This window comes from Arvicanthis niloticus, chromosome 14, assembly GCF_011762505.2.
Source record: "Arvicanthis niloticus isolate mArvNil1 chromosome 14, mArvNil1.pat.X, whole genome shotgun sequence".
Lineage (NCBI taxonomy): Eukaryota > Metazoa > Chordata > Mammalia > Rodentia > Muridae > Arvicanthis > Arvicanthis niloticus.
Window position 1 is genome coordinate 13269277 of NC_047671.1, and position 25098 is coordinate 13294374.

Sequence of the window (25098 nt, forward strand, 5' to 3'; positions counted from 1 at the left end):
CCTCCTGTAACAACTACTGAGCACTGAGAGAAACCAATGCTCTGCAGGCCACTAATTCTGCTGCAAACGAAAGCACACACTTACTGCTCTAAAATGCCCCACACAAGAGCTTGACTAAAAATTGAGAATGAGGTTAGGCACGGTGACACACATCTTTAATCCAGCACTCAGGAACCAGAGGCAGACAGACAGAGATCTCCTGTGAGCTCTATGCCAGCACAGTCTACAAAGTTCCAGGACAGCCAGAGCTGTCGCACAGAGACGTCCTCTCTCGAAAACCAAAATAAAACAAAAGTTGAAATGAACAAATTGGGTTCTTGGGCAAAACAACTTTTTTTTCCTTTTAAACAGAAAGTGGCAAGCTAGACATTCCTATTAAAATACTTTATTCCAAGGGCCTTCACCTTTCCCCTGCAGCCCAAACACTTTTATACAAGTAACTACTTGAGTCATGTGCATGAACATGGTATTTACATGACTCAGTATGGTTAAATGCTGCTAATAACAGGCCAACAGAAACAAGATCTCCTGTGAAAACAACATACCATTTAGCAGCAGAGGGCATAAACCTCCAGCTGCTGTTCAACAAGCATGGCTTCATAGCAGACTGCTGTTAGGCAACCGGCTGAAGACTGCCAATTTGCTACCATCACACACACAGGTAGCACTAGACTCTCAGGGAGTTCTCTACCAATGTAGCCATGTAATGAAAGAAAACTAGTATCTGCACATGCAGAGGCTGCTGGTGCAAACGGAGCACACCACACTGCCATGCACCCCCTCCTCATGGGTACATTCCTGAATGCTCCCAGCAGACACCTGTGGCATTTGCCTCCAGCTACCCAGACTTTATGGTAGGTATCTCGTGGTTGTCAATCTTCTGCTTGGCACTCACAGTGGCTGCTTAGTAAGTAATGTCTGGGTTTTTTCCATGTTCACATGTACAAGGTGCACTCTAAGGCCTCCAGACCACTCCATAGTGGATGAATGCCCCCACAATGTCCTTTCTGAATCATGTGTTCAGAAGCACCTTTGCTTTCCTCTGGATCACATCTCTTTCCAATTTTAGAACTTTTAAAAGTAATTAACAGTATTATGAGGCAGAGAGGGACAAAAACAAACAAAACAAAATAACCTCAAATTCTATTCACATTGTTAACTATTATGGTAACATTCAACTCCCAAACTTCCTGGGGAAGCAAGCTTTGTCTATTACTGATTTACCCCTGAACATCTACATGAATTTGGTCTCAATGATCTTGCCTTCTGTTAGTATGTTTAAGAATGCAAACCCTGTAGTCCTAATATGTACAAAGCAGCATACACATTTTTTCATTAAGAGGATTTTTACAAATATTCACTGAAGAATTTTAGATTCCCATTTGTGAAGTTCTACATTTTAGAAAGTCTTGATTTTGATGGAAAACATTCTGTCAAAAATGAAGCTGGAGCCCATGAACTGATGGGAAGGAGGAAGACACATAACTTTTTACTATTCTGTGTATGGTTAAGTAGGCAAAGGTGGAGGTCAGAGGACAACTTTGCAACCACTTCTCTTCCTCCCTTCAGGTGGGTTCTGGGGATCAAGTTCAGGAAGGGCTTTTACCTGCTGAATCCTCTTGCCCCACTCCCACAAGTACATACCGACTGCTAATGCAGTCTTCACCCTACCTCTCGGCCACGTTTGCCACTAAAGAATGACTGCACAGGATGACGTCAGCCTGCCATCCACACTTCTGCTTCCTGTACCAAAGGAACTCAATTTACTTTGAGGAGGAAGAGTGATGTCCAGGCGTGAAGAGCTTAATGGTTTTCCATGTTCTGCCACTTCATACACACAGCAGAGAACCCATACCACAGCAGGCTGGCCAACAAACAGACGTTCCTAATGTTGGGAGACACTCCAGTCAGGTTACCTCATGGGCTGGTGCAGCAAGAACTTTAACCAGTGGTTTTTAAGACTGTTTTTTGTTTGTTTGTTTGTTTGTTTTTAATAGTTAGATGCTATAGCAATTTTAATAGTAAACCTGTTTTACTTCCAATAAAGATGTTCACCTCATTAATGTCTGGGCTGTTCGATGCTGAACAGGGTTGTGTACTTCAGCTTCCAAGGTTCTATTTCTCAGATAGGAAGTTATGGCTCAACCAGAAGCTTCTCAATTATTTCATGTTGATCATGTAACTCTAAGATTAGGTCTCTAGTACTTTTCAAGGAGGCCTTAAAAAACAACACAACACACACAGTTATGTGGTGTTAAGTATATTTACATGATAAACTTGAATTTCATTCTTTTTGTTTAAAACATAAATGTTGCCTATTATCACTAATTTGCCACAGGCAAACTGGAATTAAAGCATGTAACTACTACTGTGCAGTGTTTTGGGTAAGCAGGGCCAATTTATCTGAGAAAGGGACAGGAAAAGCTCAGGTGTATCACTTCAAATTTAAAAAAAAAGATATATCCTTAAGACTATACCCGCATACATACAAAATCCCTTTTTTTAATTCACGAGTTAGACAGTAGATACCCAAATGTAATTATCTCAGAAAGACCACCTTACACCAAAATCAAAACAAATCGGGTCCCATAATGACATGGTAAATAACTCAAATGTTTCTTTTTAATGCTTGGAATTGTGTCCACCTTCCTTCCGAGGGCGACAGGGCTGTTAACACAGAGAGCAAAGGCAGGAAGTGAATGCACAGAGACACACACAGATCTGTATAAAATGCACCAGGAATCACAGAACATGTAAGCAACATTTTCTTAGGCAGAACTATTTCTTTAATACATTAAATAGACTGAAATATATTTGGTGTGGACAGGAAATAAGTATTTCACAATTTTAACTGGAAACCAGCTGTAATAAAGCCTCAGCTCATTAATTAAAACACACACACACACACACACACACACACACACACACACACACACACACACACACCATTGTCTGACAATCACTGAGAGAAGGCTTACAAATAACACACTTAGTATCTCCATCACAGTGCATAGCATCAGCCACTGAGGACTACCGGAGAGCAGGAACAGGGTTTACGTCTGCCAAACAGCATTATGAAGTCCATGGCGTTTTAGAACAACCCTTGGCTCCTGAGCTCAGTCTAGCTGGTAAGCACCTTGAGAGTGGGATATAAGACTTGATAGCAAACGGTTCCAACTCTACAGGGACACTGATTCCTTTATCTGCTTCTGGATGACACATTTAGTAACTTTAAGACAGCATCCACCAAAAAGAAACACAGTATCACATTCTGGCTTCTTGAGAAGGACAGACTGGGAAAGAGACCAAAGCATCAAAGACCATGTTTTCCCTTGTAAGAGAAGGCATCTATCATTTCACACTGTTTCTGTTACAAGAACTCCTAAGGACACAAAATGTACTCACACCTACACAGATCACCCCTATCTTGTTGCCTCTTTTCATTACATACTCAACTCCATTGCTCCTTACTGTGTTATTGTAAATCTTAGGTTACATCCATAGTAATGAGTGATTACAGAACACACAGGTAAGTCCTAAATTTATTGACAGCCACAGGCTAACCCAACACAGTATCAACTATGACACCGTTAGTGTGACAGTAAGTCCTGAGGACACTCAGGAGCACAACTCTTCCCAGGAACCCTGGGACTCACTTTGGTTAGCACTTAGCATTGTACATCCGGGACACTTGTCTCAGGCATGGCAGGGAACTGGTCACCTTCCCTTAACATGTGCAGAGAAAAGAATTTTCAAGTACATAAGGCTCCTTAAGGACATTGGACTTTTAGCTCTTGCTAAAGGCTACTTCCTCCAAACTGGCTGAAGAGATAGAAGCCCGGAAATACCTTAAGGTTAGTTAACTGAGACCAAGTATATTTAGTGGTAGTATATAAGACTTCACTTTTGAAACTCACTTTCAGACAAGGCTTCCCAAGTCGCCTGCTCCCACCAGTTACATAGCATCTTACCGTGTATTGAGATTTTCTAAGCTAAATGAAAATTCCAGTTTTGTTTATCTTTTATATCCCATTAAATGTGAAAACCTCCAACACCAACTACTCTCACATTCTTTTTTTTATATAGAAGACAGTCAAGCTTGAGGGTATTTGCAGAAGTCCAGAGTCCCACTATTGTGTACTTTCTCCCAGGAAGGCCGGCCTTGAAGCAAGAGGCAACAGCACTCTCTGGTGCTTTCTGACTTGGCTGAAACTGCAACCAGCGAAGCTGCAGCCCCTTAGCCAATCACTGTGGATTTTCTTGGTTTAGCCCACCTAGAAAGTTCTGAATGTCACAGATCACTGCCACCAACAGGGTTAAATACCTTATATTACAGTCAATAAAAGCTGGTCTGATGCGAGCCCAACCTAAGTTCTGCATTTTACCAAGACACAGGCTGGATCAGTAAGTACACACACGGTATGGCTGTGTTCAGAGGCCAGAGGTTGGTAAATTATTCTCATGATTTAAACCAATCTCTGTAAAGTACACCTACAAGCCAATAATCCACTATCCTTCTGAGGCAAGGGACTACTGTGCACGAGCTAGGCATGGCCCTTCAATGCATGTTTCTCCTCAGCTGCAGCAGTTCACCAATGTCGACACTGATGGTGGCTGGACACTTTCTTAGAGATTCTCCCCAGGAAGACAGACTTCCATCCTCACAGACAAATGTTCCCCAAAGCCAACCCTATGCCAAAACACTGTGAAGGGCATGACTTAATAGCCTTAGAAACATACAGTTGCTTAGTGATTAACACTATAACTAGCCAGGAACCTTAAAGCCACGGAGAGGAAGGGGAATGAACGGCTGGTTTGGAAGTAGACTAATTGGAGTGTTTTCCATTACTCTAAAGTTTTATATCTGTTCTTATATTGTGTATTTGGTTGTTTAAAAATTACTTCAAGTCAGAAACAAGAAACAAATTCTTACCTTCTATCCCAAAATAGCAAACCAGCAATCATCCCTTCTCCCAAGGGATCCTACATGTCTAGCATGTGTGAAATTTAGGGTCCATTCGAAGACTCAGAAGCTAGCCAATGAACACTTAGGAGGTTGGTGTACAAAGGCCCCAAGAAGTCTTGGAAAATCATTTCTGTTATCACAGCCAAGACAGGCCTGAGCTATCTTCATTTAGGGTAGCATTAGGTGTGGGAGTCTGACCTCATGGAGGTACTTCCAGGGTCTCTTAAGTGGCAATCTCATGGGGATACACAAATGAAGAACAGACAGATTTTCAAAAGTTAACCCTGAGCACTGGGTGTACAGTTAGGGACGAGGTATATGGAAAGCTTTACTGGTGGTAACTGATTTCTTATGATTTTCACCACAGTGCCTAAAACATCAGCATACCAGCTAAATAGCCAAATTAGGACTGGTAATTTCATTTTAAATACACTGATTGTGTCATGAGAAGAAAATGTCTACAAGCAAATGTCTTTACTGAGATCTGAGATTTAAACATTGTATCTTTCATCACTGTTAAAATAACCCCACTGTTTTCTGAGGGTACATGTGTATATACATTTACACACACACAAACATACACTAAAACTAAGGTGTTTGAGGCAACGCTCATGTATAGTTATAATGTCCAAGGTAAAAGTCTCTATTCAAGAATTAACACAAACATGAGGCCAGTTCTTATCGCAAAAGTACTCATGAGATTAACTCAGCATCTTCTGGCTGCAAGTATTTAAATACATAAACTATATTCCAAGAAATAACTTGTTCCTCAATCTCCTTAGACAAAAGGTAGTCTGAACAAGTAAAATAATCCAGCAAGCTGGAAAACAGAAACGGAGCTAATGGCAGAGTTCTATCTCTGAAGACCACATACCACCATCACTCTGACTGTACTAAATCTGACACTTTACGACAGTGGTTTTCAACCTGTGGATTGCAACCCCTCAGGAAAGGGGACAAAGATATTTACATTACGATTTATAACAGTAGCAAAATTACAGTAATGAAGTAGCAACAAAATAATTGTATGATGGGGGGGGTCAGACGTCATGAGGAACTGACTAAAGGATCACAGCATTGGGAAGGTTGAGAACCACTGCTCTAGACTGTCCCCAAACTATGATGGAGATGCTGTTACCATCTAAATTATAATAAATAACATTGACAGTTTGCTACTTGTCAGTCACAAGAACATGTTAACAGGGCAAAATTCCAGAGCCACTTGTAAGATTCCAATAGGGGACCAGGAACAACCAGCACTAGCTTGCCTGTGGATAGATGGACAGCACTAAGGGAAGAATACTGAATACATACAGAGAAAATAGACCTGACGGACAGGAAAGGGGAAGGTGCAAGGAAGCCTGGGGTTTATCAAAGTGCTCACGCAAAAGTATGACAAGTGACAAGTCTGATATACCAGGACACCAAAGCCTTAAGCCACAGTGGGAGGAAAGGCCCTTAGCTGCCTGTGAAGACACACTTGAGAAAGTTGTGGAGAGGTGGAAGACACAGGCAAGCTGGAAGGGTCACCTTAGATTGTCTCCTGTTATTTTATACCCCACCACCAGACCAGCTACCCTCCAGGCTGCTCTTGGAAGAGGTAGAGAAGGCAAACAGGCATCTGCTTTCTTTGATCTCGACTAGCAAAAGCCTAATAACCTGACTGTTTCCACCTGGAGTCTTAGTCCAGATGAACTGACAACAAAGGCTCAATGAAGGTGAAATTAAAGAAACAAAGGGGGAATTCTGATGGCTTAACAGACAAATGAGCTACATTAAGCTGCATCGTTTAAGGTAAAGACACTAGATACTAAACAATCTGCATATATATACATACACATACATATATACACACATACATATGTACATACACATACATGTATGTATATGTATATATTTTTGTATATATATATATATATATATATATATATATATATATATATATATATATATATATATATGACAAAAGTATAGAATTAGAAGATTCAGCTCTAAAGGAAACACACACAAATTCCTTCTGGCCAACTGACGGGCCCTGAAAGCAACAGGAACTCTCACAGGACTAAGCCCAACTAACTTCAGGGCCAGGACATGGTCCCAGAATCACAGGAATCACAGTGGTTGGGTAAACAACAGGCAGAAACTATACTGACTGAATGTATATCAGGATGGATAGTAAGTGTAACTGGTGTGGCTCACACCCTAGCAGGAAAGATTCTTTGTGTCAGAGCCCAGTTTAGTGGCATTCCAAAGGACTGGCCTAATCCAGCTGTACATTCGAATATGGCAAAAAGGCTTTCAAATTACCACTGAGACACAATGCTAAATAATGTGGATAACTTAAATCAACACAAATCAACCAAGAGGAGGCCATAGGAATCATTTGGAACAAAAACCATTCCTGCAAAAAAGGTAAAATCAACAAAAACTAGGCCACGGTAGACAAAGTGTAGCGTCTGCAGACAGCACGTCTGTGAAAAGCAAGGTGACCACTGAATTCTTTTCATGTGAGTTTACACTTCGACAGTCCATGCTCAGTAGTGCAGCGTTTCCCAAAGAAAACACCATTTCATACTGTACAGAAAACCTACTCCTGAACCCCAATCATGGAGCTGTGTCTCACTGTTGTCACTTTAACATGTCTGATAATCTCCTGCCACTTCCAAAGGTGTCCTCTGTCCCAGAACTGTCCTGACAGCTCAAGTTTTCCAGTCTGTGGAATCTTCCAGTGAGGGGCAGTTTATGTACAGTGACAATCTCCAGAAGGCTCAACAGCAATAATGCACAGGACACTTGCTTGACCACAGGATGGGCAGAAGGGAAGCAATGCTAACCAGTATGCAGCAACAAGTCCAGAAGCCAGCAGCGGGTGTTCAGACTGGTGAGCATTTACATAAACGGAGTTGTTAAAGTAAGTGGCACTGACCTGGTGTAAGAAGGCAGTACAACAAGGTCTGAGGAATAGATTACAGTGAGATGACAGAAGCAGCCTGCACAAAGCTGTCCCACCTTCAACAGGTTCTAAACTGAACAACCATTGTCATCATCATGTGTGGGTGTGTGCACAATTACAATACCTGACAGTGAGTCTCTGAGCCTGAGCCTTTGGGTGTGATGCTGTCTCAGCAGTGTTAAACTGCCCTTGGCTCTTCACATGGCTTTCTTCTTCTAGGTCAGGTTTTAGCTTAAGCATCGATCTCCAGATGCCTTCCCAATGTCCTACCAAAAGCACCCTCTCTGCCATTCTCTAGACATACCCTGTTTACCTCCTGCGCAGACCCTTGAGTGTAAGTTAAACCAACTGCTGTCTTAGCAAACGCAGGGACTATAGCTATCTTGTTCACCTTTACCCAAAGGTTAAGGAAGTTCCTGGCACATTAACAGGTGAACAATAAATATTTGAATAAAAAGTTACTATACCAAATTTACATGGACACAACACACACACAAATATAGGAAAATGAGAAATATCAAATAGAAAACAGCTAAATGTTGAAAAGCATCAAAACTGATTACTGTACATACATGTGACTATTACTGTACATACATGTGACTATTACTGTGCATACATGTGACTATTACTGTACATACATGTGACTATGGTCTCAAAGAGTAAGTACCAAAGGTATTTGTCTGCAAAAATAGGAAAAGTTTACAAAAAGGAGATCAGGAAGTACTTTCCATTTGTGCGGAGTTGCAAACAAGGAGGGAGTCAACACTGGACATGACTGTTGTGTGCTGCAGAACGGAGGAGGGCCAACAGGACAGCTGGGGTCTCCTTCATGCAGAGCAGAAAGGGCAGTAAACCACAGACCAGGATTAGTCAAGAAGAGCTAATCCAAAGCTAACTGTGGGCTAGAAATCTTGCTAAACAGATTAGCTCACAATATTTAAAAATTTGAAACTAGGTAAAATAACATTCTATTTATAAATTACATACAATACACTTAAAAAACAGATGGCCCTATCTGCTGACGATGCCTCAGCATCTAAAACTTACAAAAGGTCTGCTCTGTAATACAACCGGGTAGTAAAGTGAAACAAGGCCCAAAGGTCGCTTGCCTTTACAGAAAGTACTTTATTATTAAGACTGGCTATGGAAGAAGGAAACATACTGAGATGATTCTAGAATAGCCCTGAAAATAATTATACTGCCACCTGTGCATGTTTGAGACGCAAGTTAATCAACAGAAGAACTGGTTATACACATCAGTTATCATCTGCTGAAGTCTGGTTATAAGACAAAAGGACTTACTGTCCATACAAACCTTTACTGGACTCAGAATTAACTAACCCAGAAGCCATCAGTGCAACTATTTACCGCAATGACATTATGCTGTCCTGCTCTGTATCAGAACAGAAATGGGATGAAGAGCCTGGAAATTTCCAGTAAGGTTTCCTTCTAATGCAACTCAGCAGAAAACGGTCACGAAAAGACAGACTGCTAGGACTCACTGGACACATTAGGGTCAAGGACTTCCAAGTTCATCCACTTGTCTTCCCCCAAGAGTTTGTTTATTTTTGGTAAAAGGCAGAAAAATTAGTTTCTACAAGGAAAATCTGCTTCTAAATGATAATTTGAAAATCTTGATATATATATATTATATATTAAAAAAGACACAAAAATAACGGAGAAGTGGGAATAACAGATTAGGTACTGTAATTTTATAAAGGCTTGCCTAGACCAAGAAGCAGCACACACACCTTTTATGCAAACTAAGAATGTATACAAACAGCATAGTACTGCAATACTGGGTCTGGACACATCACCTGTACACAACCACTACTGTTATTAATAACCTTTGGGACACTGTCTTATGCCCAACAAGACATCATCAAGTCTTTAAGTCTTCTTTTCCCCTCTGGGGAGGGCATTTCTAGACACTAATTTCCCATCTAATATTCAAATATAGGAAACAGATTCCACAAGGTGCTTTAACTGATGAGACCTCAAGTGCTGTTTTTGCTCTGGAATTTTTGGATAGCAAACAGTCCACGGGATCATACATGAACACTACGACGGAAGAGTTGTTACGTGAAGTCTCTGATGAGCTCAGCTGGTGACGGACTTTACGACATGCTTGAGCATCGCACTGACGGGGATCCCATCTGAGTTAATACTTTGTCCAACCACTGCAGAGGGCCGTTCAGATGAAGTTCAATCCAGCAGGGAGTACTTGTTACTGTCTGCCTCCTGTTTGAAAGAACACAAAAAACAATTAGGAAATTAAAGGGCTGTATATACCAAAATCTATTTTTTAGAGTAATTATTAGTTTTGCATGTAGTTAATTTTAAAATGGTTGATTTTTACTGCTAAAATGAACTAATGAGTTTTGTTGTCCTTTTTCAAAAATTTTATTTATGTGTGGTACATATGTATGTTTACAGGTGCAAGCAGAAGCCAGAAGAGAGTTGGTCTCTTCCTCAACTTTATCTTGTTTGCTCGAGTCAGGGTCACTCACTGAACTTGAAGCTCCCTATTCTTGGCAAGCTCCTAGAATCCATCTGCCTCAGGCTTAGTTCCTCAGTCCCAACACCCCCATCTCCACCCCATGCTGGTGTGGACACAGCCATGTCTGGTTCTTGTGGGTGCTAGAGCTGCACACTCAAGTCTTTGCTTTTTTTGTTTATTTTGTTTTATTTGTTTCTGTTTTTTTTTTCAGAGCAGAGGACCGAACCCAGGGCCCTTCTACCACTGACCTAAATCCCCAAGCCCACACTCAAGTCTTTATACTTGCCAATTTTTGAGTTCTACCAACTGAGCAATTCCCCCAGAATTCCATCTTTTTGAAAGATTTACAAAAGCATCCTTTTCTTATGAAGTTAAATTAGTCTACTGATACTATTATTTAACTATCACCTCAAATAGGACACCAATGAGAGAAAATTTAGGTACTACTTATAAATAATGAGGCCATAAGGAGACAAACCTAGGAAACTGACACATATGGTCACCCTACTTTTACATATATATATCAATGAACCCTAACTGGAACAAGGTTCAAATTTAAAGTCTGCTGACCTTGCTAAATCCTTGCCATACAATGTAAAGACTTGAAACTAAAATTTCTCTAAGACACACAACAAGCAACATCCTTGTCAGTAACATCCCTCAGGCTTCTAGATTAAAAAGCAAAATTAACCCCTTCTAGTGCTTTAACAGGGGGCACTGGCTATTCCCTGGATCACAGAACATTTTGTTACTTACTCTCAGGCATTGGACTTAGCTCTCTTATTTGCCACACAAAGTTAGTTAGTCAATACATTTATTTTTGCTTCTTCTAAACAATTTAGCCCAATAGCATTTAGGGACACCCAACAGGCTGATGGATCAGCAGGTAAAAGTATGCAATGCTCTTTTTAGAGGACCAAGTTTAATTACCAGGACCCACATCTGGCAACGCATAAACACCTGTAACTCCAGCTCTTGGGGATCTATAACCCTCTTCTGGATTTCACAGGCATTGCCATTCACACAAGAACACATCCACATATATATACATGATACACACATCATTAAAAGCACTGTAGGGGAAGCTTAGTGTCCAAGTATCTATGCAGAGCTCTTTATCACATGGCATCATCCCAGTAGATGCCTGGATTTTCAGTGTGCTCTAGCCAACTCCTAAGTACAGACATCTGATTCTCTACACATGAGAATTTCTGCCATGCTTGCATATGTAGCAGGCTGGGAGATAACGTATACCAACACCAGCAGACTAGGGTAATGTGAAGTGAGACCACAGATGAGGGGGACTATGCTCAGCTGTTCTCAACTGAACTGTTCAGTCTCTTTTATCCCACTTCTAATCAAAGGGCTACTCTGCTGCCAGACTGACAGTTTCCACACTCCCTTTCCTATCTCCTGAAACCCTACATGCATCTTCTAGAACCTAGATCATGTGCCATTCCATCAGGAAGCATCCCTTGAGTACAAAGTAGACACCTCTGGTTTTATAAAATGTGTGTTTACATACAATTTAGTCTTCTGTTCTATAATACTATAATTTCAAGTTTCTTATCTGCAGGCCCCAATTTTCACTATGTCTCAGCCTCATGTAATTCATGCACGGCCATGAACTCCTAGACACACAACACCTGCCTTATGTGTTTCTGAAGATGAAGTCTAGCACCTCACACAGGACACATAAGCATTACACCCACTGAGTTACATACTTAGTCCCCTTTCTTTTATTATTACATATAAAGATCAATTGAAAACAGACATAAATGAACTACAGAAGATGCAAAGAAGGGAATAAAAACCACCACAGCGTAGAGACTAGAAACTTGAGTGTGGGGTTCCTACCGGTATTCTGCTCCCCAACCCTTCACGAAACTCATTCTTATGGTGCACATCCGTGTTAGCTGATAAACGGCTTCAAAGCCCTGGTTAACAGACTGAGCCAGAAGAGCGGCAAACTCCTGGTTGTTGAAGATCTTCAGGTTACAGCCTGGAATCAAGAGACAGCAAAACATACTATTGTCACTATTAGAAAATAATTTTAAAAAGATTTATGTTTTAGAAAGAGCATGCAAACCAGCTCCTGACTCCTAGCCACTAGGACCTAGCAAAGCTAGGGAAGCAAATGACAGGAGGGTTATTTACAAGGTTGAGTCCATACCTGGTGGGATCTTACACACTGTCGCAGGGTGCCAGCCGTATCTCTGGTTACAGTTGGGGCTCTGCACAAAGATTGCACTATCACTTAGGCACTCGGCAAACACTTCCCCACCTATGTAATACAAGCGCACTCCCCTTCCTAAAACAAAGCACAGGTGGTTAGCTTTAGAACGACTGTTCTCTTCCATGTTCCTGTGCATCATCCAGAACAAATTCTAAAATATTTTCATGGCTTTTGCTCACAGCCGCCATGCTTTCTTGAACTGTAATTCCAAAATATACCACAGCATCTTTCTCAAGAATTTTTAACAATAATTTTGACTTTTTAAAGTCATGCTCCTCTTTCCACCATCTTGGTGCCTGTGGAGGCCTGCTGGGAACAGGACTTCTAAAAACAAGCATGTCTGGAAGGCTGTGGTGCAAGGCCACTTTTTCTGGCTATAAGCAAGGTCTCCGGAACCAAAGAGAGCACAAGGCTCTTCTTAAAATTGAAGGCATTTATGCCCAAGATGAAACTGAGTTCTACTTAGCAAGAGATGTGCTTATGTGTACAAAGCAAAAAATAATACAGTGACTCCTGGAGGCAAACCAAACAAAACCAGAGTGATCTGAGGGAAGGTAACTCGGGCCCATGGAAACAGTGGCATACCAAATTCCGAAGCAACCTTCCTGCAAAGGCCATTGGACACAGAATCTGTGTGATGCTGTACCCATCCCAGATTTAAACTAATGGAGAGTAAATAAATATAAATAAATAAATAAAAATAAATAGTTCAACAATAAAGTATATACTAGTGAGACGGTTTCATACAAATTACCTGTTATTTTAAAAGTCACTTAAAAATTGAGTTAATTTTGAGTAAATTAATTAATGTCTGGGCAAATTTTCTTTAAGGAGCCCACTAAGTTAAGGAAAGATTAAAAAAAAAATCGTGTCCGACTTGCTATGTAACCACCTACTTTGTAGTGCAATCACATGCTAGGTTAAGAGACCTTTCAGATGGAGCTGAAGTAGCCACACATCTGCTTCTATTATGAGGCAGAAGGAACTCCAGTCAACCAAACAGCCAGCCACAGGGAGAGGATAAACGAAGACACCGCCATCCTGCTGTCTTAGGACTACATGAGACATCAATCATGCATTTAGCTTTGAGTAAAAGGGGAGGTTCAAGTCCGAGGGCAGTGTGCTTGTGCATCTGAGTCCTGGAAACCCAGCACAGGGATGGGTGAATAGGAGACAGAGCAATTAAGTACAAAAGTAGACAATTCCCTGACCAAATCACACGAGGAACTAGCAAGTTTAAAAAAAAAAAAAGTAATAAAATTATAGTAAACTCAAATTCAGTTGGGTGGCATGAAAAGGGGCAGAGGAACCCACTAATTTTCTTTAAAATGCAAAGGTCTCATTAAAACACAAAAACATGGACAATAAAAAAAAAACCTACGTAAGTCAGGTCAGAGAGGCAGTTCACAGCCTGTATCTGCAGTGGTATCTGGATTCCTTAGCAAGATAATCCAAAGTAACAAGATTTGAGAAGCTCATACAAAGCCACCCACACATTTTTCTACCTGTTATTTACAGAATCAGCATCAATTTTTGGTTATCAACATCATTTTTCATGTGAAGAAATGGTTAATCCCAAGTAGGCAGAAGCTGAGGTTAAAGAAGTGATCACATGATGACATTTGTAGTTCTACACTTTTCGCCTTGCTGGTTAAAAAATACTAACCTTCTCAGACAATTTATGTATATGTGAATTATAATCATGGAAATTTACCACATTAGATGTGTAAATTGAGATAAAAACTTAAAACAACAAATCTATTAATGCAAATAAGGTTTATAAAAATAATCATTTCAAACTTAAACCAGGAGCAAGTAGGAGTATTTCCGTTTGACAAGTTTCTTTAATGTCTAGCACAACAGAAGACCTGAATTCTCACATCAGGTCTACACACTCATCTCTTCTAAATCCTATGCATGAAGCCTCTAGCATGCTCCATTTTCTGCCTCGGAGAAGCAGCAGGCAGCATCTCAGTATTACTGGGAAAGTAATGCCAACCTCACCAAGTGCCTGGATGCATTATGGGACTGTCAGAAGTCCCCGCATTATACTTTGAAGCCCCTAGATTTATTCTAAATTATATATAACATCACTAGGAGGAGGGGGATGAAGTCAGCTGACTGAACATGGTCTTTTTATTGTTTTTTGTCTTTGACTAAGAGACTGAGCAAGCAGGTTATTTTTACATGTATTTACCAAAGATGTCCCACTATTAAAGAGTGCCCAATACAGATGAAGTTGAAGACAAAGTTTGCAAATTAATAATCACCAAGGTCTTATCAAAGGGTTTCACAGGTGGAGACAAGGATGGGCTTTTCCATCCAAGCTTCTGCTTGAATACTATACACTACTGTCTGTAGTATGAGTAAATTGCACTTTTTTATACAAAGAAAGTAAAACCTACCTATATGCCTTCTTGTCATTTCTACAGTGGCGTTTCGGTTAACGTTGGAGAGCAAGCCTAAGCAGAACCTCTCTGAGTTGGATGGATCTGTGAAGCCGTCTACAGTGAGTGAGGGCTGTGAGGCATGGAAGGTCTCGCCAACCCTCTGGTTTAGTTCATAATACGCAATTGAACACCAGAATGCAGGTTCCGAGTAAGTGACTGGCTGCAAATCTAAAGTAGGAGAAGAGATACTGCATAAACAACAGAAGACACACTGTGCACCACAGCCAGCCAGAGGCTGACAAGTCACTGGGATATCTGTGCTAGTCTCCATAGGGCAGACCAGAGTTTCAGTGTTTTTCATATAAAACTTATTTCCATTGATCATACTAGATATACAGTTTTTTTTTAAAACTTCCCCATCTCATGAAGTTAATTTATGCTGGATTATTTATCCGTTTTAAATAATAACAACAGAGATAATAGGTTGCCCTACTGTACTTGGGTGCATATCTAAAATGCATTGTGAAGGTAATTTTGGACAGGATGAAATATATAGAGTTGAGTAAACAGAAGAGATCCTAAAATGGGAGAAAAAGCACTTCCCTGACATCTGACTATCTTCATACATGGAAGAAACACTGAAAGACAAAACTACAGCACCAAGAGATGACTTACTAACAGAAAATGAGGACTGTGCTGGTTTGAATATGGTAAGCCCAGGGAGTGGCACTATTAAAGGGTGTGGCCCTGTTGGAGTAGGTGTGTCACTGTGGGCCTAGCTGCCTGGAAGTCAGTATTCTGCTAGCAGCCTTCAGATGAAGATGTAGAACTCTCAGCTCCTCCTGCACCATGCCTGCCTGGATGCTGCCATGCTCCCACCTTGATGATAATGGACTGAACCTCTGAATCTGTAAGCCAACCCCAATTAAATGTTGTCCTTATAAGAAGAGTTCTTGGTCATGGTATCTATGCACAGCAATGAAAACCCTAAGACAAGGACCATGTGCAATTAACTTTGTTCATTTTTACTGAGTTGTATCGAAAGGAAGATCACAAGAGAAAAAAATCTGACAATTTTGTAAAATAAATTTCAAATATGTAGAAGCTGAAGAATATAAAACAGCAGGGGAAATGTGGGCCAAAAATAAGCAATACAAATGTGTGTGCACACATATATGTGACTTGTGTATGCACACATCTTTCTTGACTGCCACTGTAAAGTATATCCTAAAGAAACACCCCTCAAAAACCTGAAATTATACAACTTCATAGAGAACAGTTCTATTGACTCAAACTGTTCATAAACTCCTAACCACCAATAAAAAGCCTTTAGTATCAACTACAGTATCAACCATTCTTAAAGACACTCGTATATACCATCTGAATAATTTTATTTTCCTCATACATACAAAAAGCAATTTCCAGAGAGAACTCTCCTTAAGACAGAGAAAACAAAGGAGTCCCAGCTACTTACCCAAGCTGTGATTAACAGGAGAGAGAGTCGTAGGAGACAGTTCAGCTGGAGAGCCTGCAATGGGGGAAGAAAGCTGGCATTGACATTTCTCCAGAACTTACAATCAAGTAACAATAAAACGGTTCTGTTTCACCAATAATAAACACACAGACGTTATTTTAGTTTAACTCAGGGAGCTGCAACCCATGAGTTACAAAGGGTTAAGCATTGAATAACTTGTTTCTTTCTCATGGCATAGACTGACTTGTCTCCTTACCATCCAGGTCCCCCATCCAGAGCTCACTACTGACAGATATTTGTGTATCTTTCCAGAAGTATTACAAAATACATCAGCCAATATATTTCTATTTTTGTCACTCCATTTTCAGGACCAACAGAAATAGTTGTAAGCATCTGTATGAGTTATCTCAGTAGAAAACTTCTGTGTAGCTGTTTCTCTATTGCTATGTACCTGTATAAGCTGCAGCCTATTCGAGGTCCCTAATGACAGGTGATTGTTTAAGAACCAAGCTGCAACTGATCAGTGCCAGTTTTTACAAGGAAGTACCAGGTTTAGGGGCTGGTGCCTTTCTAGTTTTAATAGATACTGGCTAAATTATCATCCAAAAGGCGGTACCAGTACCCATTCCCATTAACACTCTCAAGGTGTAATTTGGATGCTCAAGGTATGACTGACAACAGATGAAAACATGGTCTGCACAAGTGCAGTTTTAGCTGGGATGGTGGTGCATGCCTGTAAGCCCACATCCTGGGAGGATCCACAAGATCACAAGATCAGGAGTTTACACTCAGCCTCAGCTACAGAGCAAGGTAGAGACCAGCATGGGTAACCTTTTTTGAGGCAGGGTCTCTGGCTGTCCTAGAAGTTACTATCTAGACCACGCTGGCCTTGAACTTAAGAGATCCACCTACCTCTGTCTCTGAGTGCTGGCTGGGAGTCAAGGCATGGACTACTATGGCACTAATGGTCCTGTCTTAAGAGGACATTTCCATTCACACTTCTCTGAGTTTGTAATTATGTTTTACTTCAGTTTTGTGACTAACGTCTGCTGTTTTGCTGACGCTCTTGTCCTGATCATTTAGCCATCTTTAGGTGGCTCAGAATATAGTAAAAGTTAAAGTAATTAAGTCTCTTCACAGCCAGGGTTACAGAGCATGTGGTCAGCTGTTTGGTGACTCGGTTCTAATTTTGATAACACAGCGTTTATTGGGGCTCATGTCAGTTAAACAGAACAGCTCTGACAAGAGATACACTTGTCTATATTATGCTAAGGGTTTTCCCACAGCAGGACACCTGGCTTTGAGCTGACACAGTAAATCAGAACTTCTCCAGCAATCTCAAGTAAGACTAGTAAGAATTAGTAAGCAAAGGAGGACAGATACGAGGGTCTGAGACCAGACTTGTGGTAATTTACACGGTTTATGTCATTTTCTACTCTCTAACAATTTCAGGTGTATGTTCATAGCACATTTCTTAAGAGTTTAGTAGATTCTGTGAAATTTCAGCAAACAAATCTGTGAGAATTCTCTGTGAGGTTAACTTTAGTTCTTTATTGAAATTAACTTTACAAAATTCTGTTTTCCTAGAAAAATTTCCATTTTTTCCCATTTTGTGTAAATTTTCTCAATCTAATCCTGAGAATATAAGGCATAAATACACAAAATGAGAGGGAAAGCCACAGAATCAAAATTTAAACTACATTTGCTATAAATGTTAAACACTCTTACGACAATCACAAACAGTGAGCCCTTGAGCAACGTCTTCTCCGAGGTCAGCTCCAGCTGCAACTGTATGTGGCAGCTCAAGAGACTCAAGTGCACCATTCACTACAGTAGCACAGACAACAGAATGTCCATGACACAGGTAAAGCAGCAGTCACCACAGACACAGGTGGATCAGAGAGAGAACTAGCAATCACTATTTTTTATAAAACAAGTGTATTAAACAATTAAGGTTTTGTTGTTGTTTTGTTTTTCCATTTTGAAAAACCCACTGGCAAACCACAACAGGTACAAATGGGAAATGTCAAAATATGCTTGGCAAGATGAACTGAAATTCACGGTATTTCCTGCAGCAGAGATAAACAAACTGGAGCTGGAAGAGCTAGCTGCTTTTAAGTATTTATACATCTATGAAATACTCATTAGAAGTAACCAGTAAACTTGCTGTTTATTAATCTTTAGATGTGAAAAAAGAAAGGCTTATTTTAAATTTTAAATCAAGCAAATACAATCCTTTTTAAAAACACTGTTTTAAACAACTGATAGTTGATCAAAGACTGTCCCTATTATACTTGCTGCTGAGGAGTCTGGCCTACCACAGCTTTCCATTCACAGGACAGGAAGTGCCTGTCCTCACCTAAAACATCGAGGAAATCATGTATGTTTGTAGGAGGAGTTTCTCCAAAAGAGGGCATTGTGTGTATTTGTACATGTCAAAACTCACTACCAAAATGTTTGGTTCTACTAAGAACTGACAAGCTTGTATTTTTTTTTTTTTTTTTTTTTTGCAGTATCACTGTGTGGTGACATTTGCCAAATTAACAGCCTTAAAAGAACAACTCTTTTGTAATTGTTTTTGTTTGTAAGTAGTGCATTCTTATTTTTACCCACTTTTTAATATTAATTATTGTCTTTTCTCTCACCTTTGACTTATACATTTTAAAATCTAAACAAGTTTCTAGAAATCATTTGTAAACACTTTCCCCAATTTTGGGATCTTCTTTAGTATATCTTTAAAGCTTCATTAAACTTCATTACAAAATATAAACCAAAAAAAGCTTCATTTTTTTTTTAAAAGAGTATTTTTAGGGGCACAGCATAACTGAGTATCAAGTACAGAGAAGTCTCATATCCCTGGCTCTCTGTCCATGACTCCCTACCCCAAGGGTAGACACACTACAACCAGTGAACATACTTTCATGTCTTGTTATCAAGAGTCCAAAGTTTCTAACAAGGCTTACTACTGTGTTTATTTTCTATAGGTTTTGACAAATATATAATATACTTCCTCCATGTTTCCTCTCACATAGATCAGCCTCATTGCCCTATAAACCTTCAAGTTTTACTATCTTTAGAAGGTTTGCTTTTTCAGAATGTGAGACAGCTGGGGTCGTACAGTATGTACATGGCCTTTATAGATCACCGTTATAGATCATTTAGAACATACCTAAAGTTTACTACATCCTGTCTTTGCTGACATTGTCTGGATGGACTACATACACTTTTTCAACATCTTAGCTGTGTTCAAATGTTCTAAAATTATGAATCAAGCTGCTATAGGCTCCCAAGCTAACATTTTTGTGTGGAGGATGTAAGTTCACCTGAGTAAACACCAAGGAACCAGACTCTGTATTGCATGCTAAGTGTGGAGGCTGAAAGAGCCAGTTATAAGGAGTTGTGCTGAGGGTACAGAAGAGTGGTAATGGGCTTGCCTAACAAGTATAAAACATTAGAATTTTCTGTCATCGTAATTAATAAATTGGTGAACAGAACTTTTTCAATCAGATAAAGAACATAAAGATATTCAGTTAACATCCTCCTTGACAGGGAATTATGCATGTATTTACTTTGTAATTATAAATAAATAAATGTTATTAAAAAAAAAAAACTAGCGTGCACGACTTGTGTCTTAGTGCACATGGGAGGTCAGAGGACAGCTCTGCAGCTGCTTATCTCCTGCCCCTCAAGTGGGCTCTGGTACAGAACTGGCTTATAGGAAAAAAAAATGATAGGTTATTTTCTAGTTCTTTAACTTTAAAAGTACAGCGTGGCCTGTACTGCATCCTAGCACAAGCCTATAATGCAGCAACTTGGTAGGCTCATGCAGGAGGCACCGTGAGTCTGCGACTAGTCTGCTGGGTTTCAGGTCATCCTGTGGATGAGGATGGCCCTTTGTGACTATGGCCCAGTCTCAAAGCTTTAAAAAAAAAAAAAAAAAAAAAAAAAAAAAAAGAAATTAAAAAGTAGAATACATTACCTATATAATACATAAACTATTAAATTTAAGTTATATTAGTAATGCATTCTCAAAACCTTATTGGTTTTATATTACCCAACAAATACTTATACAGCAGTACCACAAATTGAATGGCTTTAAACTATTTCCTTTCACAGGTGTCAGCAGAGCCATGCTCTCTCCCAGATTTCAGGTCATACCTGTAGTGTAGGAACATATCTCATGTTGTTCAGCCATTAAAAATGTGGTAGACATCTGAGTTGTTTCCATTTGGAAATGATACATATAATGTTTATAACACAAACATTCTTGTATAAGTTTTACATGGACCTGTTTAAATTCTCTTGGGTATAGATCTAGAAGTCAAATGATGGGACTATACAGCAATCTTATATTTAATATCTAAAGACCAACAAACTTACCTAAAATGATTATAATTACATTCTTATCGACAATATATGAACACTCCAGTATTTCCACAACCTCACTAATTGTTGTTATAATCATGCACTTAATACAGAAGTGTGAAGATTATTTCACTTGTGATGTTCACAACTTTATATACTACCCACTTTCAAGACCATGGTAATGGCTACGACAGTGCAAAAAATACTGTTCATTAACCAATACTGAAAGTCAAAGGGACTTAACTGCAAAGCCAAGTATCATGTGTATTAACATATGTAACATGCTATTTCAATGATCATTAGATTACCATCTTTCTGTCTGTAACTCTTACAGCCAGACATTAATATTGGCCACAGCAAAGGCATCTAACATAGGAAGGAGTCAAATAATAGAACCGATGTAAAGCCCTCCCCTCCCCTTTAATGGCAACCCAGTTAACAATAACTTAGATAGGCTAGAGGTGGTGGCTCAGACTCATGGCAAGTGGATCTGAGTTAGAGGGCAGTCTGGGCCTCATACAGAGTTTCAGGCCAGTTTGGAATACTGTGATGGTTTGAGTAGCTGGGTCCCCCCACAGGCTCAAATATTTGAATGCTTAGTCTTGAGTAGCCTTATAGGAGATTTCCCCTGTCTCTGCCTACGGATGAGCTATTGCTCCAGCACCTGTCTGCATGCTGCCATGCTGCCATGCTCCCGCTCCACTGCGATGACAAAAGACTAAACCTGGCTTACAAAGGCTGTAAGCAAGACCTCAACTAAATGCTTTCTTTTTTAAGAGTTGCCTTGGTTGTGATTTCTCTTCAGAGCAATAAAACAGTGACTGAGACACTAACTAATCCTTAAGGTTGAACAGGTTGAATAAATCACACTACACGGTGGTATCAAAGCATTCACATGGGTACCCTTACTTGGTTTCCTTGGGTTATAGAATTTATTAACAAATAGCATAAAGCTCTGAGGTATATATTATTATTATAATATGCTGAACTTTCCTAACACTGGATATAATAGCTAATTATCAGAAACTTATCAAAATTAGATCAGGAACAAGGTATTTTATGTAAATAGTTTACTATAATTCAGACTTCACTATTAAGTTAAAGACACACAGAAATGCAGGTCCCCCTATCCTATTCTCAATTCCTTTTTACAAACCTGTTACTAGGGTGATCGTGGTCTTTCATGGGTTAATTAAAACTTTAAACAGCAGCATAGAATACTTGAAAAAAAAAAAAAAGCCTTGAGAACTTTCAGGTTTTCACTTAACTCTAATAAGAGAAACATCTACCAACTGGGCAAAGTCATACACATTCATAATGACAACACAGCCTCAACTGATAGTTCAGTGCCAAGATGGGGGGTTTGCATCTGGGTACATTTCTCAACTTCTCTAAATTCAGGATGCCAACAAACATCACTCTTGATGCAATAGTGCTCTTCCTCACACTGTGATGGGTAGCTGTTATGTGGGCATGTGCCTGCCACAGTGCATGTGTGGTGGTCAAGAGACAACTTACAGGAGCTGATTCTCTCCTTCTGCTTTGTGGGATCTGAGGACCAAACTCAGGTTGTCATAGTTACAAGCATCTTTAGCCACTGAGCCCCCACACTCAAGTTTTATCCTCACATATTCTTGATGTGCAGCTGGTGAAATCTAGTGGCGTACTCTGAGATCACAGAAGACCAAATCAATAGCTAATTACTGAGAAGTTCGTACTTACCTGTGTCCATACTTTGGTTCAACTGTTGGTCACTTGTTTCTCCATCTTCACTAATATAGCCAGGTGGTGGTGTTTCTAGAAAAGTTTAGAACAAGTCAAGTATAGTTGATTTGATTTCTGCTTTTTCTCCTAGCTACCAAATACAAGCAATGAATCACTTGGAAAACCAAAAAAAGTATGTAACATCATAAAAACCAAAACTGAGTTTGCAATTGAAGCTCTAATTCACATCTTGCAAGTGAATCGATAACTCGGCTTATAACATAATCCAGCTTTCTTGGCATAATTTTTTAGACATTATTTACCACCTGATTCATGTGTATATATTCTGGGACAACAGCCAAACACCTAACTTCATAGATGCCTCTCATATGATTCAAAGACATTGGTATTCTCATTAAAAACAAAACAAAAAAACCTACTGGACATCAGGCATGGATGGACACACAGCTCTGATTTCAGACTACACTGATTGTATCCAGGTTATAGTAACAGGACTCAGGACTGAGCTAGCCTGGATTCTACCTGAAAAAGCTCCCACCTCCCCTGCTCAACTTCCTAACTGCTTAACAATTCTAAATACTTAAAGCAGAAAATAGACATAAAGTAATTACTGAAAAATTAGGATTCTAACATTATTTCCAAACATTTTCTGAATAAAATGTATATACTCAAGAGGCATCTGTATAGCTGAGTAAATTTCAAAGATAATAATAAAAGCGTACATACAATTTCATCATTTGTGATTTTACGGGAAAAAAGTACCAAAGACTTTTAATAGTGTACCATTTTCAATTTTTAACAGTAACTAAATAATGCAGGCACATGACATACAAAAAAAATTCTGACATCAGTCAACAGGGAGAAGGGCACCTTAAACCCCAGCATTTGGAAAGCAGAGGCAGGAGGGTCTCTGTAAGTGCAAGGGTAGCCTGGTCAATATAGTAAGAACCTGTCTTTTTGGTTTTTTTGTTTTTGTTTTTTTGAGACAGGGTTTCTCTGTATAGTTCTGGCTGTCCTGGAACTTACTTTGTAGACCAGGCTGGCCTCAAACTCAGAAATCTGCCTGCCTCTGCCTCCCAAGTGCTGAAATTAAAGGTGTGCACCACCACTGCCCAGCTAAGAACCTGTCTTAAAAAAACAAATGAACAAACAAGCAGTCTGCCCCTAAATTCTCATTAGAAGTCAATGTAGCAATATGACTAATGCTAAAATTTTTAAAGTTATTTTAATATAACTAAACAATAAAAAATAAAAATAATTCACATCATCACATACTATTTTAAAGATTAAAACTAAGAAAATTTAAAAAGCTGAGGTCTGCCAGTCTAAACATCAGTGTTTCAAAGTTCTAAGATGAAGAAAGCTCAACTTTTTAAGACACTTTATCTTATTTTATCTCTTCATCATCCTCCATAATTTACCTATGAATTGATAATAAACTATTAGCACTTAAAAAACTGTTTTAACAGTTCTTTCAAGGGGCTAGAGGAATATCAGAGTTAAGAGAGCAGGTATTATTCTTACAAAGAACCAGAATTCAGTTCCTAGCACCCACATCAAGGAACTCAGCTGCAGGGAATCCAATGCCCTCTTCTGAACTCTGTGGGCACCTGCACTCACACGCACATGGACACATAAATATATGTATAATTCTAAATAATAAAAATAAAAATTTTTGAAGAAACTTATTTTGAAATGGAGCAAAAGTAAATTCTTTGGTTTTGCTGTCAACTGGCAGCTGACAGTGTCCAGAAAAACAATTGGAATATTTTATTTCTAATTTGCTACTTTATAAAACACTAAATAGTTTAAAAAAAAAAAAGTAAGTCCAAACCTACTAATATGTGAAGACTAAGCATTCTGAATAATGCTGTTGAAATTCTCTAGTGTGGTCTCAGTGTACTCACACTTTAATTGTTAGCATTATGGAGTGACAACAGGTGCCACATGAAAGACTTAAATCCTCCACTTTATAAAAGAGGCCCAATTCTCCTAAAAAAGGAAACATTTCATCTTATGATTCTCCTCTTCCTTCATCTCACTCCACCGTACTAGGATGCTCTCATCTCCTCTTCCTTGCAAATGTCACAAAAATGTTCTATACACCATCACCTGGGGCTAGAGGGGGAGGCATAGGACAGAGATGCCCTTAAATCTAGTCTCTTGGCCTGTTGCAATAGTGCATGCCTTTAATCCCAGGACTTGAGAGGTAAAGGCAGGTAGATCTTCGAGTCTGAGGCCAGCCTGGTCTATAGATATACAGATGAAGTTCCAGGACAAGCAGGGCTACACAGAAGAACCCTTGTCTCAAAACAAACAAACAAACAAAGCAAAATAACAAAATCCTACTATTTAAAATAAAAGGAGATGAGGCAGGCAGAGACTTAGAGACACTAAAAATCCAGAGTACAATTAATTCCTAAACTAGTTTCTCCTAGTGGGAACGCAACGAAATGGTAAGTAACAGAACAGTAGTTGTTTTTCCTAAA

The 25098-nt window shown here is 39.4% G+C and overlaps 1 protein-coding gene and 1 pseudogene across 5 annotated transcripts in view; one reads left to right on the forward strand and one right to left on the reverse strand.

Annotated features, from left to right (window-relative positions):
• Positions 1-2592: 2592 nt before the first annotated feature.
• The window catches only part of Smad2 (SMAD family member 2), a 68889-nt gene continuing 46383 nt past the window's right edge, over positions 2593-25098 (reverse strand). For all 5 annotated transcript variants that reach the window (XM_076912442.1, XM_034517961.2, XM_076912443.1 and 2 more), the window contains 6 exons: positions 22607-22681; positions 16520-16573; positions 15061-15273; positions 12593-12730; positions 12277-12421; positions 2593-10160 (listed from right to left, as the gene is read on the reverse strand). In XM_076912442.1, coding sequence (XP_076768557.1) covers positions 10037-10160; positions 12277-12421; positions 12593-12730; positions 15061-15273; positions 16520-16573; positions 22607-22681 — 749 coding nt within the window. In that variant the 3' untranslated portion in view covers positions 2593-10036. The remainder of the gene's footprint in view (positions 10161-12276; positions 12422-12592; positions 12731-15060; positions 15274-16519; positions 16574-22606; positions 22682-25098) is intronic.
• Positions 12992-13316, forward strand: LOC117719726 (large ribosomal subunit protein eL33 pseudogene; annotated as a pseudogene).